This window comes from Eleutherodactylus coqui, chromosome 5 (genome assembly GCF_035609145.1).
Source record: "Eleutherodactylus coqui strain aEleCoq1 chromosome 5, aEleCoq1.hap1, whole genome shotgun sequence".
Classification (NCBI taxonomy): Eukaryota; Metazoa; Chordata; class Amphibia; order Anura; family Eleutherodactylidae; genus Eleutherodactylus; species Eleutherodactylus coqui.
The window spans coordinates 258245662-258263283 of record NC_089841.1 but is presented as its reverse complement, the minus strand read 5'-3'; the positions used below and the strand labels follow the sequence as shown (position 1 = coordinate 258263283).

The window sequence follows — 17622 nt, the reverse complement described above, 5'->3', positions numbered from 1 at the left end:
TCCCTCTTTGGGATAACCCGGGTCTTACTGCACTACACTCAGTCCCAGACCCACAATATTGGATGGCTCAGGGAGTACACACACTGGGTGACATATATACAGAAGAAACACTCCCTACATTCACACAATTACGCGACAGGCTACAATCTCCGCAGCTTCAGCTGTTCAGGTATTTCCAGCTAAGACACGCATTAAATTCCCAATTCCTGCCCACTTCAACCCGCATATCCAAATTCCCCACAATCGGTATTCTCAAGCCCCAAGGACCTAAGGGACTAATCTCTGCCCTATACACGCACCTTCTCTCGGCCAAAATAGACCCCAACCCACCTCCAGTATACGACAAATGGAAACAAGCCATCCCATCTCTTACACCTGAGGAATGGCAGGACATCTCTGAATCCCACCTGTCAGTTTCCCCGGCTATAAACAATAAATTAATTCAGCTATACATAATCCACCAAGCCTATCTCACCCCCAGTCGTCTACACCAAATGGGCAATACATCCTCAAGCTCCTGTCACAGATGCCGCCAACCAGAGGCGAACTTCTGGCATTTAATTTGGGAATGCCCACCAGTCAACGACTATTGGTCAAAAATAACCGACCTTATAAATTCACTATTACCGTCTCCATTAGCTGTTGACCTAGACCCCAAAGTAGCATTGTTCGGCCTGCTGGAAGAGGAGATGTGGCCACACCACACCCGCATCTTTCTTGAAAAAGCATTATTCCTGGCACGAAAAGTAATAGCCATGAGATGGATGGCCATTGAGGTCCCTTCGGTCCCACACTGGATCCAGCTGGTGAACACCGTCATCTCCTACGAAAAAATGATTTACCAAAACCGAGGCTGCCCAGCCAAATTTCACAAAATATGGGGGAACTGGTTGGACGCCCACTCTACCCTGTCAATGGAGTGAACCCTGAACCCCCACCACACAAACCATTCCCCGTCACCCCTTAACCAACCACAAACCCTCCCTACCCCCCCTCTCCCCCTTCTTTTTCTTTTCCCTTTCTTACACTCCTCTCCCTTAATGAGAAGCGCCTACAGTCCTGCATTCTACCTTTATCGAAATAAGAACAAAACAGAGCAAAGTTGTTTAAAAAGTTAAAAGTTTACTGTTGAAACTGTTCATACAACTCAAGAAATACAGCAATGAGGCAGCATTGATTTATTCATAACAAATTACATATGTATACCATATATCTAACAATGTTCTTATTATTCATCTGTAATCTGTATTTTGCAATGCACATGTTAATAAAAAAACCGAATTTAAAAAAAGAAATATTTCTGTTAATGAAACAATATTCAGTAAAAAACTATTTATTGTGGTCTATGCAAATGACATCCTTCCATTGCTCTTGTGTGTGTCGTTCCAGTTTATAAACTTGCTTCCCTCCTAATAGTCAATCCGCTGGGATGAAGGAAACTCCTGCCACAGCTGTGACAGCTGTGGCAGAAGTCCGCGGCATTCTCCCTATCTTTTCAATGGGGCTAGCGCTGCTGCCGCTGGCCCCATTGAAAAGACTGGCGATGTTCCAGCGATCTGCCAGCGTTTTTCTCGCACTGCGCTGTGAGACTTTTCACTTACTCTCGCAGCGCAGTGGAGAAAAAAACGCCAGTGGGTGTCCACCGTCACAAGACAACTTCCACGTGAAACCTGCCCGCATGCGGGGCGATCATCCTGAAAGGAACCTAAGCATGTTGGGACCTAAGGACACATCACTGTTCACATACAACACAGAACAAATATGCAAGCAAAACACTAGAGTGAAGGGAAACCCAGCATTCTCTAGCCAGAGAAGCTGTTATTTATGTACGGTAGACCAGGGGGATTGGCTGGCTGGAGAAATCCACACTCAGCCTGCTCAATTATCACTCACCTGTGAAGGTGTGCTGCTGGAAACCCATATAGAACAACAAATCCCAGCAGCACAACCTGACAGATTTCCAGTGTCAGACATCCTGCAAATCCTATCTGATGGTCTTGGTTGTCCTCCATCAGGTATTGCAGCATATGCCACAAAATGGTGGTTGGAGAGCTACTCCACATTCCTGAGACAGAGGACGATTGCCATGTTGTGGACTCTTGCTGAATGAGGTCCAAACTTTGGTTTATCAGCAACAGATCCAGTTCCTCAGAATTTGGAAAGATGTTTGGCAACTGCCTTTTGGGTAACGGGAGGTTTGGTCTGGTGGAGTTGATTGAAATCTGTGGTAGTGACGCAAGTGCTTTGTTCGACTGACATAACGACGATCTGCCTGAGAAGACGCCATCATTCACATCAACTAATGAAGAAAAATCACTGTGTTAACATAAGAACATATAAAGTTATGCTGAAATGAAGGTCCATTGTTTTTCAGTATTTCAGATTGGAATATCATATTATGGTTCAGTGTGGCTGCTGGAAGGGGTGCAATCTGATGAGGTAGCCTTCGGACAGCTATGGTTGTATTCTAATTTTAAAAAATGCAATTTTTGTGATTTTTTTTAAATTAGCTATTTGTTTTATCTATTGACAAGAATGGATGACTGCTGGTGTAAAACACAACAGGGCACCAGAACTGGCTGTGGTTTATTTTCCCTGCCTCGCACAAGTGTTTGGTCACAGCGTATCATGTGTGCAGGTTTTACGCATGTAGTATGCTATACTAATCTCCCATAAACTGGCATGTTGCTTCTCACATGAATTGCACAAAATACAAGTGCAAAAAAAATTTCAGCATGTTCTATCTTGGCGCATATTCTGTGCACATGTAGTAACCTGGAGTGTGACACTGCAGTATAAAAGTACTTAACTGCAAGTCCAGAGTAACTGTTCTAATTACAGGTCCATTAGCAGAGGGTAGCGATGCTGGATTTTGTTTAATAAGAAGATGGAGTCAGGATAGGAAACTAAATAGTTAATTTAATTTAGTCATTTCACTGTAAAGCAATTGCTGAAAGACCTGTCAGAATCTTGGTATGTAGTTGAAGGACCTTCGGTGACAAGGATATCACGTGACCCAGCAGAGGAAAGAAGATCCCTTTAAATTGTTGAGGGCCAGAGCTAACCATAGTCTAGGTAAAAACAAGTTCCCTGAGAGGAGAGGGGGGATAGAGGCAGTCAGTGGAGTGCAGGAGTCAGTGGAAAGAGAGCTAGACACAAAGAGGCAGAAGGAGGGCGGAGAATGCCGGCAGGCAGGTGAAGCTATCTCACGGGCTCCCTGTTCCTTGCCCTGTAACAAGAGAAGTTTACTGATTACTTTAAGAACCCTTTGTGCGGCTGATCAATTATCCATGATGCTGAGAGAAGCCTATGTTTGTCTTCAAGACCTGAAATCTTTTCAAGCCATGCGTCCACCAAACGGTCAACCCAGTTGCAGCATCGCAGGCTGCAAAGACCTCAGATTCTCCGGAGGATCCCATGGAGTGAGTACTAGAGAATCTTAGCTCATGTTTTATGGTTGACAATTTACTCGGGTGATAGGGGTTTTCTCATTTCTCATCAGTCGCTATAGCTTCCCCATATTTCAGGTGTTGCCTGCCCAGGGCTTATCTAACTGTGTATCAAGGTTTAAATCTAGAGATGAGCGAGCATACTCGCTAAGGACAATTGCTCGATCGAGCATTGTCCTTAACGAGTATCTCCCCGCTCGGGAGCAAAGGTTCGGGTGCCGGCGCGGGTGACAGGTGAGTTGCGGCCATGAGCAGGGGGGAGCGGGGGAAGAGAGGGAGAGAAAGATTTCCCCTCCGCTCCTCCCCGCTCTCCCCCACCGCTCCCCGCTTGCCGCCGGCAGCCGAATCTTTGCTCCCGAGCGGGCAGGTACTCGCTAAGGGCAATGCTCGATCGAGCAATTGCCCTTATCGAGTATGCTTGCTCATCTCTATTTAAATCATATTTATGCAGGTTCTATTGTCTAAAATATTTGCAGACTGCCATAGTTTACTCAAATACATTTTAGTCTTTTGCTACCGAGATCTTTTAAGTTAGGCACTGACATCACGTTTACCTAGGTCCATTAGTTGTCCATATCCTGTTGTTCATCTTCATCTGTGCGCAAGATTACATAGAACGCCCTGTACATCATGACATGGCTCCTCAGCAACCGCTTAGAAACTGCTCAGAGTGCAGGTTTCTTCCCGCTTGTTGCACATTACATGCATACACACCAAGATAGTGCTTGACGATTGCCTGTCATTGCGTACTTCCTGCATGCTTGTGTGCGTGACTCTTGCGCACAGCACGCATCAAATTATTACAGTGTGAGTGTGAGTCCAGCTTCAGTGTAGCATATACAAGCCCCAGATGTGGTATACGTATGGACTGCAATTTTCATGCATTGTTAACTTCCACCCTAGCACACGAGAAAGACAACTTCACAGACAGGGCTTTCCCTGGTGCCTAATTAGCTGCTTGGTGTCCAGACTTTCACCCTCTGGCGGTTGAGGTAGGTCCTTCCTGGTTCAGCGGAGCTGACAAAGCTTTAGTAACCATTAACCAGCAAAGCTAGGAAACAGCCAGATGCAAATAAATACCAGATTATTAAAATGTTGTGCTGACAAATTTAATATTAGTGAGAACGAAAATGTGTAAAATATGTGTCTAAAGAAGGAACAATCACGGGGAAATATTTGCAATCCTTGTCTCATTGGAACATGGTTTTGCGCAGTAAAGTCCTACTTTTCTGAATAAACCTGCAGTTGATACAGTTGGCTCCGTACTGGCTAAGCACACAATGTTTAGTATCGCTGACGGACTCATTATGGAGCCATTTAAAGATTCTGCTCCTGTTCTCTTCACGCCAGACTGGATGACATTGGATGACCTTCTGGCATGGCACATCGCAAAACCCCCACCAATGAGTGAGGGCTGGACAAAGCAGATCCTCCGCAGGCACAGATATGCATTGACCACATCAGTGTCTTAGAATTGCAAATGCTCCTTGCTCTGCATATGAAGGAAATATCTAATGATGCAGAAAAGAGCTTGATGTATAATAGCGTTAAGTCTGGATTTTATGAGGATTTCTGCAGACGGCTATTACACAAAAAAATTTATGAAAAAAACTGAATGTAGAAGCAGCCTGACGAGTGCTCTTACAGCCTTTTACTCATTAGCTGCACTCAGTGAGATGTGTCACTCCAGGCTCGTAATGAAGGGGTGGAGTATAATGCAATACCTAGCGATGAATTAAGGTCATATTGTTTCTGAGCAGTGTATTTTATGTTCATGCTTCAGTTATGTGAGCATATAGCCATCGTCTTCCAGTATCCATCACATTAGGGCCGACTCCAGCTGTGGCTATAGACGCAGAGAAGACAGACAGCTCGTCGGCACTCCATATACACTCTTAGGCCGTAACATTAAAACTACTGCGCAGCGAAATAAATAACCTTCATTTGGTGACAATGACACGTCTTACAGGGGGCACATATAAGTAGAAGGTGAACAGGCGGTTGATGTTTTGGAAGCAGGTAAAATGGGCAACTTTAAGGATCTGAGTGACCAAATGTCTTGTGGGGTCCAAGTCTTCTCGTCAGATCAGGATGATGGGGCCTATACAGTATTATGCAGGTGGAATAAATGCTCAGGTTGGCTGGTGTACATGCTGACATATTGGTGACATTATGACTAGAGATGAGCGAACGTACTCGTCCGAGCTTGATGCTCGTTCGAGTATTAGTGTGTTCGAAATGCTCGTTACTCGAGACGAGTTACTTTCACTTTCATCTCTGAGACATTAGCGCGCTTTTCTGGCCAATAGAAAGACAGGGAAGGCATTACAACTTCCTCCTGCGACGTTCAAGCCCTATACCACCCCCCTGCAGTAAGTGGCTGGGGAGATCAGGTGTCACCCGAGTATATAAATCGGCCCCGCCCGCGGCTCGCCACAGATGCATTCTGACAGAGATCAGGGACAGTGCTGCTGATGCTGCTGCTGCTATAGGGAGAGCGTTAGGAGTTATTTTAGGCTTAAAAAACCCCAACGGTCCTTCTTAGGGCCACATCTGACCGTGTGCAGTACTGTTAAGGCTGCTGTGAGCAGTGTTGCACTTTTTTTTTTTTGTATATCGGGCGTGCAGAGCATTGTGTCCTCAGTCTGCAGTCCTTGTACATAGTATAGGGCCAGTACTGGTGAGGCAGGGAAAGAGATATACTGTCTATATAGGCAGTGGGCTTTTTCAAACAAATTTGGGAAAAATACTATCTTTGGGCTGCCTGTGACCGTGTACAGTTTACTGCGTCTCTGCTGGGGGTAGTAGTCCTAATTATTACGCAGCTAAGTGTTACAGCAGGCTTGCGCAAAATTCTTTCCTGGCTCTGCGTTGCCCGTTACATCACCGCCGTCATCCCGTCCAGAGGAAAACAGTCTGCAGTCCTTGTACATACTATGCCCATATAGCAGTAAACACCGGCTCTACACTGATACTCGGCAGACACACAAGTGATTACAGTACTGTTATACGGTGATCACAGGTGATGTACTCTGACTGGTGAGTCACGTTCTTCCTTTGCCAGGCTGCCATGCTGACTTCTCCTGGCCATGACTTCCCTCTGCAGAACTTGACACCAGACATCTTTTGGCTCCTCACTTTTACACTCCTTACATTATCCACATATCTATGCAATCTTCCCATCTGCGTTGTCCTAAAAGCTAGTAATGCTAACCACTGTGTCCTGTGTAGGCCCTGCACAGAAAGGGCTGCTTTTAATGCACCTCACACAGTAAATGTACTGCATCTTATGTTCCCACTCAGTAATAACTGTTTTTTTTTCCCCATTCAGTAATAATTCCCCTTTTATGCCCCTAGTCTATAATTGTGCTTACTTCATGGCCTTGGTCTTAATAGTGCGCCTTTATGCCCCCAACCCTTGAAGAGAGCCTGTAATGTCCCCATAGCACTATAAACTAAGTGGATGTGACAGGGAGTGGGGTGATGTATCTTGTCGTCAACGGCCCCCTGGTTCCTGTGGTGCTGACTGCTGGAGATTGTGCGCAACACTGTCAAAGTGCCCTGGGTAATCTTTAGCGGTGGGCACAGCAGGGAGCTGCTTAGTATAACAAACACATGACCGGCCCCTGTCACATCCACTAATGGCACCAGAACTTAGTTTATGTAATACGGGTTGATGTTGAACTTGTATACCTTTGCCACGTATTGTACTTTCAGTTCCAGAATGCATTCTAGAGGAAGAATTCCTTTGAGCAAGTATATAAAGTTTAGATAACTGATGAACATGATGAAAAAAATAGCATTTTTACAAAGCTGCTAAACAAATTGTAGCTGAACTATAATGAAGGGGGACCAATTCTATGACTTTATGTAGATGGCATATTTCCCATTAGCCTAGCAATATTTTGGTCTGACTGGGTTTGAAAGCAAAGCTCTTTGAATAGTAATGTTCTCCCTCCTATTTTTGAAGCAACCCAATGATGGCATCAGGAATGTGTGTGCTGAAGATGCAAAGGTAAACCACTGGGCTTTATATCCACCTCTACAATGTGCAATACTTTATGGTGCTTGTAAGGGTGTGCAGCGCTGCAACAAATGGCCACATGTCTCATGAATGGGGCTCTGGGGCAGGGTGACCATCTGGCGCAGGACAAGTGTCTGCTTCCTCAGGGGTGGGGTTACATTAGCCTAAATCTTTCCTGCTGTGCGATCTTAAACTTTCCTGTTTCTGACAAACTTTATCTTTACCAAGGAAATGAATGAAGGCACAGGAGAAGCGGCCCCAGAGGTAGATAATTATCATGTAGGATTATAATTGTAAACTATAATTGCAAAACCCATGTATTCTAGCTGCTCACAAAGAACTGCACTTGTAGACTATCCCGTTACAATAGGCATTAGTAATCTTACATGTTGTACTATCTGATGGCTGTTGAAAATTAGGAATGGATCCCAATGCATTAGGCTGCCTGTCCACAGGCGTACTGATATCCCGCTGGGGAGCAGGAGACAGGTGATGGTTCTCCGCTCTGAGCCTATATGACAGATGGGCTCACCACGGCAAATCGCAGCATGCTGCAACTTGCCGCGAGCAGAGAATCACTTTGATTCTCTGCTTGTGGACAGGGGAGCTGCACTTTCCATAGCAACGCTATGGAAAGCACTCACTGAGTTCCCCGTGGCTGGATTATTGCTGTGGGTAACGTAATGAAAATTCGCCAGTGGACAGGCAGCCTTAGGCTACGTTCTATTGACCCTAATGGCATTTCCTGCTGCCAATGCTCACATGCAGAATTCTGATGCTAGAAAAAATTCATGGCATATTCTATTTCACCGTGGATTTCCGCAGCAGGAGGTCTCCACTAATGTTTTAATGGAGACTGTAGAAATCCGTGGCAGAACTCCGTGACACTCTGGGCACGATCCCTAAGTAGTATGAGACTTACCTGGCCTATAGCTCTTCAGGTAGTTCGCTGCAGCATATCTCTGCAACAAGACACAGGCAGAGCTCTGCTGATTTGCAGTCGGACAAATGGTGTCATAAGGCATGGGGCTGACCACAATTGGCAGAGCTCTGTCTGTGTTTTATGGTGGAATGTAGTAGCACTCTTCTTGATGGCTGCTGAAATGATTGATCGTCCTGTCAATGTTATTACATGTTACAGATGCCACAAGAATAGTGACTTCATAGATAATCCTCTAACACCACCAATAACTGATGGATGCAATGAAGGCTATTAGTTCAGTCTACTACATGAAGTCCTATAGATAATTGGAATCTGCTATTGAGTGGTGTCTGCCCTTGCATGCTGGGCCCCTGGGTAACTGCAAGTTGTATATATGGTATCTCTGCCCCCAAGCCACAAGCTTTCATTGTATGTTTTCACGTTTGTCTCCTATAGGTCAAGAGTCTCACACATGTTCAGAATTCTGGATGGCTCAAGTTGCTCCTTTCAAGAATTTTTTGCATCTGCCCTCTCAAATATGTGGTAAAAAAGCTACTTTAAAGTGAAGCTGTCCTAAGATGTGTAGCTATAGCTCCAATCTTGTGCTAATTTCTTAGTATGTATCACTGTCTACAACCCTGCCACCCTAGTCTGCAGAGTACAGTTTACTATGGCGCTCAGTGTAGAGGTTGTACGCTGTGAGCTCTGGGGGTTCTGCAAGCAGACAGTTCTATAACTCGTCTCAGATCTGCAGCGCTAGTTCAGAGAACCTAAATGCCAGCAATGAAATGTAGAAGTTTGAGCCTAGTTAATTAAAACTGCGTGAGTCTGTACATTTACTTGGAATGCCATGTGGGATATGATTTGTATAACGTGCTATTCTTTTTATTAGCTTAAGAGTCTTAAGATGCTTGCTGGCCTTCCACAAGAGGTGGAGAACATGGCATGTGCTGATCAAATATCCCCAAGGAAACGACGCTTCGTGAGCGGCAAGAAGAGGCTAGGACGCTTGGCCAGGCTCATTCTTTTTATTGCTCCCAACAAAATGCAGGGTGCGTTGGGCTACCGCACTGTAGAAGACATCGGGAAAACCTCTACTGATGGTAAGCTATGACTGCACTTGTAAAACCTCTGCGCCGGCGATGGTGAGATGTGCAGTAAATGATATTGCTGCTTGCAGACATCAAAAAGTCTCCTCTAAAGCCATGTGGAAAAGGCAGCAAACGAAAACAGGATGACTTGGACATTGAAGAACAGCACAGCTGGGTAACATTCATGACTGAAGATCTTCCAGATGAAGATGAAGATGGTGATGCTACTTATGAGGTACAAGTTGTTCCTTTTGTCTAATACTTTGGATATAGAAACAGCCTTTTCTTTTCTATCAATAACATAGAAATAGGTTGTAAAGTGCACTTGGCTATCGCTTAAAGGGGTTGTCCCGTGAGAGCAAGTGGTGTTAAGCACTTCTGTATGGCCATATTAATGCACTTTGTAATATACATCGTGCATTAAATATTGGCCATACAGAAGTTATACACTTACTCCTCCGGTGCTGGCGTCCCTGTCTCCATGGCGTCGACTAAAGCTGCCTTCTGCTGGGATTAGACTCGCTTGCGCTGTCTGCTTTCTTCTGTCTGGCTCTGGTGTGCTCACATGTGCAGAAGACCTCTGCAGCACGAGCACGCCGGAGCCGGACAGAAGAGACAGCACAAGCGAGTCTAATCCCGGCAGAAGGCAGCTTTAGTCGACGCCATGGAGACAGGGACGCCAGCACCGGAGGAGTAAGTGAATAACTTCTGTATGGCCAATATTTAATGCACGATGTATATTACAAAGTGCATTAATATGGCCATACAGAAGTGCTTAACACCACTTGCTCTCACGGGACAACCCCTTTAACTTTACACCAATTAAACCTATAGTCACCAAGGATGAACAAACTGAAATGACTAACGTAAGACCTAACACTGAGAAGTTAGTAGTGAAGCCCACAAGGATTAAAACCCAAGCAGATCACAATACAGATAGTTCTTGCGTCTCAGTCATAACGAGCCACTGGGGGATGGAAATGCTCCTCCATAGAGGACAGGAACGTCTTAGCAGGCTGAAGTAGTACACTTTGTACCAGACACCCTAGCCGCCCAGAGGAGCAGATCTGGCAGTTGGGCTGAGTTCACATTTGCACTTTATTTATTTTCTTTATGGCTACTGCTTTACAAAAGAAACTAAACAAATGAGCAAAATGCTCTCTGACCACGGTGCGTCTTATCTTCCCATTCTCACATCTCCTGTCCTCCGGGCATGCTCGGGGATGAAGCCTAATACCGGATGGAAAAAACATAACGGATTGCTATTTTTCTGACTGCTATGTAACCTAATGGATACACTTTTGTTTCCAGTTCAAAAGAAAAAAAGGCCCTGAGGTCTATTTTTGTTGCAGTGTATGGGGGGAGAAACACAGAAGGTAAACTGAGCAAAGCATTAAAAGTGAAGGTCTTCTGTTTCAATTTATTATGGGCTCACTACTCTAGAAGACTGGTTTGTGTGGCACCAGAGATGGTTCCCTCCATGCCAAAGGTAGATAGTAGACTACACCATAGGGGAGATTGCTAACCAGACAGTATAGTCTCCATCCCTGTGTCTTCCATTACGCAGAGGCACTACACTTCATGCTCTTTGCCCTGAAGGAAACCAAAAGGTCATCAACTCACATCCTCACTGTGCTGTCTTGGCTTCCTTCTACATGTGGGTTTTCCCAACCGTGGAGGATCTGCATGCGGCCCCACAGCTTGGCCATGGAAGTCTGCTATGACTTCTGGCTACAGACTCTGCATCAGATTTCAATGAACAAACACTAAATGGCGCTTGTACTCTATGTTCCTGTTTTCCAGCCCAGTAATTCTGAGTCGGATAGTGAAGAAAATAAGTCCAAGAATGACACTGAAAGTGATCTGGAAGTAGAAGAGCGAGACGGCATCGTGATGCTGAAAGAGAGCGTACAGGTGAGGCGCCTCCATATTGCTTCCTTATGGGGTTTGACTCCTGCTTGTAGATGACTTGTCACATCTCATGTCTGTGGGTTTCCTTACATTCTTGCAGGCTTTCTACTTCACTGCTGCCAGTAGGGCTTGCTGGCTGTCATTCTTGTGATCAGACTGAGTAATGACTGTTTCTGTGCAAAATATGTATAAAAGAATCCAAGTAACAAGTGTCCTTAAAGGAGATGTCTCGAGGCAGGAGTGGATTTTTTTTATTGCCCAGTTCCCCTAATTAAGCATACATTACTAAGCCCCCCTGTAAATGACTTTTCTAGCTGGTTTGTACTTACCGTTCCAGCGTTTCAGCAACTTATAAAAATTTTCCCAAGATGGCCGCCAGCTCTTTTCCCATCGCTTGCTGCAGCCCGACGTGCACGCTACCAGCTGTGTCTCCCTGACAACCAGACGCCCCGCAGCCGCCGACCGGCCCCTTGGAGTGAACACGGCCGACCAGTCACCCACCGCCAGGCAGCAGGTAACCGGCGCAGCCCCCCCCATCGCAGCGGCAGCCCCCCCATCGCAGCGACAGCCCCCCCCATCGCAGCGACAGCCCCCCATCGCAGCGACAGCCCCCCCCCATCGCAGCGACAGCCCCCCCATCGCAGCGACAGCCCCCCCGGCACAGCGGCAGCCCCCCCATCGCAGCGACAGCCCCCCCATCGCAGCGGCAGCCCCCCCATCGCAGCGGCAGCCCCCCCCCCGGCGCAGCCCGCCCCCAGCGCAGCGGCAGCCCCCCCGGACCATCACTTACCAGGACGGCGGGACAGCTGGACGGCGGGACAGCTGGGCGGCTTCTCCGGACAGCTCGGCAGCTCTGCACCTTCCTCTAACAGAGGATGGTACAGAATGGCTGCTCCAGCGCGCTCCCGAGCAGTGACAGCTCGTCTGCGCATGCGCAGAAGAGCTGTAGCGGGGAGCACACTGAAGCGGCTCGTGCTGAAAGGAGAAGAACGGACTGCGCAAGCGCGTCTAAAAAAGCAAGCTGCCAGCGAATTTAGACGGAACCCTGGAGACGAGGACGCTAGCAACGGAGCAGGTAAGTGAATAACTTCTGTGTGGCTCATATTTAATGCACGATGTATATTACAAAGTGCATTAATATGGCCATACAGAAGTGTATACCCCCACTTGATTTCGCGAGACAACCCCTTTAATGATGTTCACTGATGAAAATAACTTCCCACTCCTGGACTAGCCTTGGCCCTTGTCTTGTCAGCACTGCATCTAGCTCCTGCTCACTGCCTGTACTCCAACCAACAGGAAGTTTCCAGATGGCTTTCCTACGCTCACCACACCACCTGTGCTAGCAACCCTCTCCCCTCACACCTCCTCCCGTCCCTCTCCCATCTCTCCACTACCAACTCATCTCTAGTCTCCCCTTCATCTCCAAACTACTAGAACGCCTAGTTTACTCCCACCTTGTAAGCTATCAGGACTTTCTCCTCGACCTAACCCCCCCATGCCACAAACTGCCCTTACAAGGATATCAAACAACCTCCTGACAGCCAAATCGATTCCTCCCTACTGATCCTCCTTAACCTCTCTGCAGCATTCAATACTGTTGACCACAAACTCCTCCTCAGTGTGCTTTGTTCCATCCGACTAAAGGACACTGCTCTCTCCTGATTTTCCTCTTACCTATCTGACCACTCATTGAGTGTCTCCTTTGCTGGCACTACCTCCCCTCTTCCCCTTGCTGTTGGGGTCCTCCACGGCTTTGTCCTCAGCTCCCTCCTTTTCTGCATGTTCACAGCCCCTATTGGACAAATGATCAGGAGTTTTGGCATCCAGTTTTGCCATCTCTAAGCTGACAACACCCAGCTATACACCTCTTCCCGTGACATCTCTGCACCTTTCCTTCAAAATATCACCAACTGTCTGTCTGCTGTCTCTAAAGCTAAACCTCTGAAAAACTGACCTACTGGTATTTTTGCCCTCTACTAACAAACCTCATTCTGACATCTCCATTTCAGAGTGGCGCTACAATAACTCCTAGACAGCATGCCCACTGCCTTGGGGGTCATATTCGATGCCAATCTCCTTTACCTCCTACATCTAATCTCTGGATTCTTGTGATGTCCTTGAGATGCAGCTGACATGTTTGGGCCAATCTTCTCACAGTGGACACGCTAAAAATGCTTGTTGCCCTCATCCAATCTTGGCTCGATTACTGCAACTCATTGCTGATCAGCCTCCCCTGCAGCAGACTCTACCCTCTCCAATCCATCCTGAATCATGCTCCTCTTCCTGTCCAGCCGTTACTTGGATGCCTCTGCCCTGTGCCAGTCACTGCACTGGCTGCCCATTAAATACAGAATTCAATTTAAACTCACTACCTTCATCCATAAAGCCCTTCAAAGACACCCTACATTGCCTCCCTCATCTCAATCCAAGGCCAGGCTCTTGGCTCTGCTAACGAAGCTAGACTGCGTGACCCTCGAATTCGAACTTCTCATTCCTGCCTCCAAGACTTCTCCAGAAATCACAGGGGCAGAGGGAACTACTTTATAAAGCCCTAATCACATAAGAACCCTAAAATCTTTATTGATATACGTTAAAAATGTTGGGCTTAAAAAAATCCACAATTTGTGAGGACAAGACACATGTGCTCTTCCTTTGCACAATATTACAAAAAGGTGGTTCAAACGGAGTTCAAATGACTTCAGATGTACATTATATCAAAAACTTTTTTTTTTAATAAATGTATATCTCCATAAGAACCTCCCACAGAAGGTAGATAAAAATAGGAGATTGGAGGGTCTCCAGTATCTAATTTCGAGCCTAGGAAATTTATGGGGTATTGACTGTCGCAGTTCAGTACTGGTATAGTATGTTAGTCGAATACTTATTCCCCCTCTAGGTTAATTTACTGGATAGACTACCTCTACTCCTATGGAGCTATTCGCCTATGTAGGCAAACAGGTTATGCCCCTGAGGGCTGGAGGCTATACCACTTTCTATCTACATTCAGCCTATTGGGGTATTGTCCCCTTCTCGTCGTTGCTTAGCTCAGTGTGCACTAATCTGGTCATACTAATTGGCCTAGGTCTTGGCTAGATGTAATATCAAGTAGATTAGACCCTGTTCTGTTGTCTAGTAACAGGGTATGCAGGTCTAGTCTAAGATTAACCGTTTCCTTATTGGTTTGGAGAGAGCTTTAGATGTGAGTGTGTGCAGGGAACGTAATACGCTCTAAATGTATATCAGAAATGTATATCAGAATTGAACACTAACTTCCACTGCACTCTGAAACATCTACCCATGCGCAAGATATAAGACGTGCGAAGCAACTTTTTGGACGCTAAAACATATGTCCATTATCAATTAGTCACTTATGGCTCTATCTAGGAGTAGGGAGACATATATCAGATCTCCACCCTAATGTCTACGAGTGGGTACCAACACACTAGACCCCCTCCTGGTCATTCCTGAAACCTCTGACCACCTGGTTCTTGAAAAGTTGTAGGTCCAACTGAAATGCATTGAACCACAAGTATTATCTTTTGGGAATTACACTTTCCATGTATTCATTTTTACCAGTAGATCTCTATTTCTGGGACTACTGTCTGTTCTACTACATTGACATCAACACTATTCTGACATCAATAAATGTTAGGGCATAACCTGTTTGCCTACATAGGCTAATGGCTCCATAGGAGTAGAGGTAGTCTATCTTGTAAATTAACCTAGAGGGGGAATAAGTATTCGACTAACATACTATACCAGTACTGAACTGTGACAGTCAATAGCCCATAAATTTCCTAGGCTCGAAATTAGATACTGGAGACCCTCCGATCTCCTATTTTTATCTACCTTCTATGGGAGGTTCTTACGGAGATAATATATGTATAAAAATCAGTTTTTGATGTACATCTGAAATGATAATTTGAACTCCATTTTGAACCACCTTTTCAAAATGTGCAAAGGAAGAGCACACGTGTCTTGTCTGTTTGTGTATGTCTTGTCCTCACAAATTGTGGATTTTTTCTAAGCCCAACGTTTTTAACATATATCAATAAAGATTATATTAGGGTTCTTCTGTGATCAAGACTTCTCCAGAGCAGCACCAGTCCTCTAGAACACGCTACCAAAGGCTATCTGGGCAATCCATGACTCACAAAACTTCAGGCACGCTCTAAAAACACACTTCTTCAGGGAAGCATACTGCATTCCCTTAACAAACCCCTCTGTACTCTGCCTGATAACATGATCCCTGACCGATTGACTGCAATCCCTGCTAGCCATGATCAACCACCCCTGCAGTCATACAGATTCTGCCATGTCACAGATAAAAATGTCTGACCATTTGTTTACATGTATAGCATCCCTCACTTTCTACCTTGCCATACCGTGGATATCTCCAGCCCCTTTTCCTTCTGTATCACCCCATTACTAAAGATTGATAATGTTCTACACTTCATAGGAGAATAGAGAATGCAACGAAGAGCAACCATGTGCATCAGAAGGCAAAGCACCAAACCCAGATGAGGAGCTGGGGCACCTGGCATCCACAGGTGAGAATCTTTAGTCTGAAACTTGATAACAGTCGTAGTGTTATCTGCCCCAGCCACAGCTCTTCTTGCAATGTCTGCAGGCAACACATGCACACTGCTCACTTACCCCACTGTCTGCTGTAGAGGACTTCTCTAGAGTTGACCTTCCAAGGCACTCATACTTCCAGTACCTGTCAGCAGACGGCTCCTTGCCTCTAATCTCTCTTCCCTTACAAAGCTTGCATGACTTTCAGTGATGGAAGTCTGTTGCTGAATGACTCGCAATACCTCACCTGAGAATGAAGGTCTTGGACACAAACTAACACAATCCACCTGCCATCTACTGGAAGTTAGGAGCCCCCATTCACAACCTGTTTCTGGTGTCTTCTACAACATATAGTTGGTGACGTCTTGAACCTTCCTTCCCATAGTATGCCATCAATGCTAAATTAGGAGGGAGATCACTGCCAAATTTGTACATCTAGTAATGGAGGGCTTACTGCATCACCTCCTAAATGTAATGTTCTGATTCATTTCAAAGTGTGTGTTTGTGTGTGTGTGTGTGTGTGTGTGTGTGTGTGTGTGTCATTACTATTGTGAGCTAATATAGTTGTTCTTCTAGCAACAGATTGATTTCTTCCTTGGACCTGAAACAACCACACCTTCTGGCCCTTGTTCTACATCAAGACCTGCCAATTATAAGCCTACAGCGTTTCTCATAATAAAACCTTTTTTTCAATGAGCATGTTTTCTGTCCTGACTGCACAAAGTGATGTATTTGTTTACATGGTGGCTCAGTTTTCTTGTGGATTTTCCCTCAAAAAAGAGAAAAAAAAGCAATGTGGATGTATGGCCAGACTTCGCCCTTCCAATAGGTAAATCCATGCAGAATTCCCAACAATGAATTGTTATGCTTCTTGGTAATCTGGGTGTTGCACACTACACCATGTGTTCCCATTGGAAGTAAAAGGATGCAGATGCTACATCAACTCTGTAGCAAAAACTCTACTTCCCCTGTGGGTATTTCACAGCAAAGTGGAGACTTCCTCCAACTTGTGAGCTTTGGGCAACTGCACAGCCAGGCTCACATGACTGTATGCATCAAATAGTTAGAAAAAGGAATGGCTCAGGTGCTTAATAGGGTAAAGTGCAGACAAATCTAGAAAATGCACTTACTATTGTAGGAGGTTTCTCTCTCAGAGACCACCCAGGAGGAAATTTCCAGCTAAAAAGGAATCCCTTTATCCAAAGAGTTCAACTATGAGGAATATTAAAAGAAGTCTCCTAACAGGACATGTACAACTGTATGCATACACACAGCATTTGACCAGTCTTGCTGTTGTGGAGCTGGCCTACTGCCCATCTCCGCAATGTAATTGTATGTACAGAATTGATTACATGCCCATAGAGAACAATGGCAAACAAAATAAAACATTTTGCATTCTGTGTATAAATACAATGACTATTTGCAAGTGGGAATGAATCAATGTACAGTGGTACCTTCAGTTGTGAGCTTCTTGACTTCTGAGCAGGCGTTCTCCCGAATTTTTGCTCTGATTTAAGAGCAAAAACTCGGGTTACGAGCTGGCTCGGGAGTGGGTGCTAATACACTCCTACCACCGGCATTCGGGTCTCTCACGATGGCATGCTGGACTGCTGCAGGCTGTCTCATCATCCATGCCAACAGAGCATT

General features: G+C 45.6%; 1 protein-coding gene across 1 annotated transcript in view; it reads left to right on the top strand.

Annotated features, from left to right (window-relative positions):
* LOC136627108 (uncharacterized) overlaps positions 1–16669 on the top strand; it is a 248845-nt gene extending 232176 nt beyond the window's left edge. The window contains exons 2-9 of the mRNA XM_066602045.1: positions 7420–7464; positions 7702–7737; positions 8852–8938; positions 9288–9498; positions 9576–9721; positions 11290–11400; positions 15860–15950; positions 16552–16669. Of these exons, the coding sequence (XP_066458142.1) occupies positions 7705–7737; positions 8852–8938; positions 9288–9498; positions 9576–9721; positions 11290–11400; positions 15860–15950; positions 16552–16562 (690 nt within the window). The 5' untranslated portion in view covers positions 7420–7464; positions 7702–7704 and the 3' untranslated portion in view covers positions 16563–16669. The remainder of the gene's footprint in view (positions 1–7419; positions 7465–7701; positions 7738–8851; positions 8939–9287; positions 9499–9575; positions 9722–11289; positions 11401–15859; positions 15951–16551) is intronic.
* Positions 16670–17622: the final 953 nt, after the last annotated feature.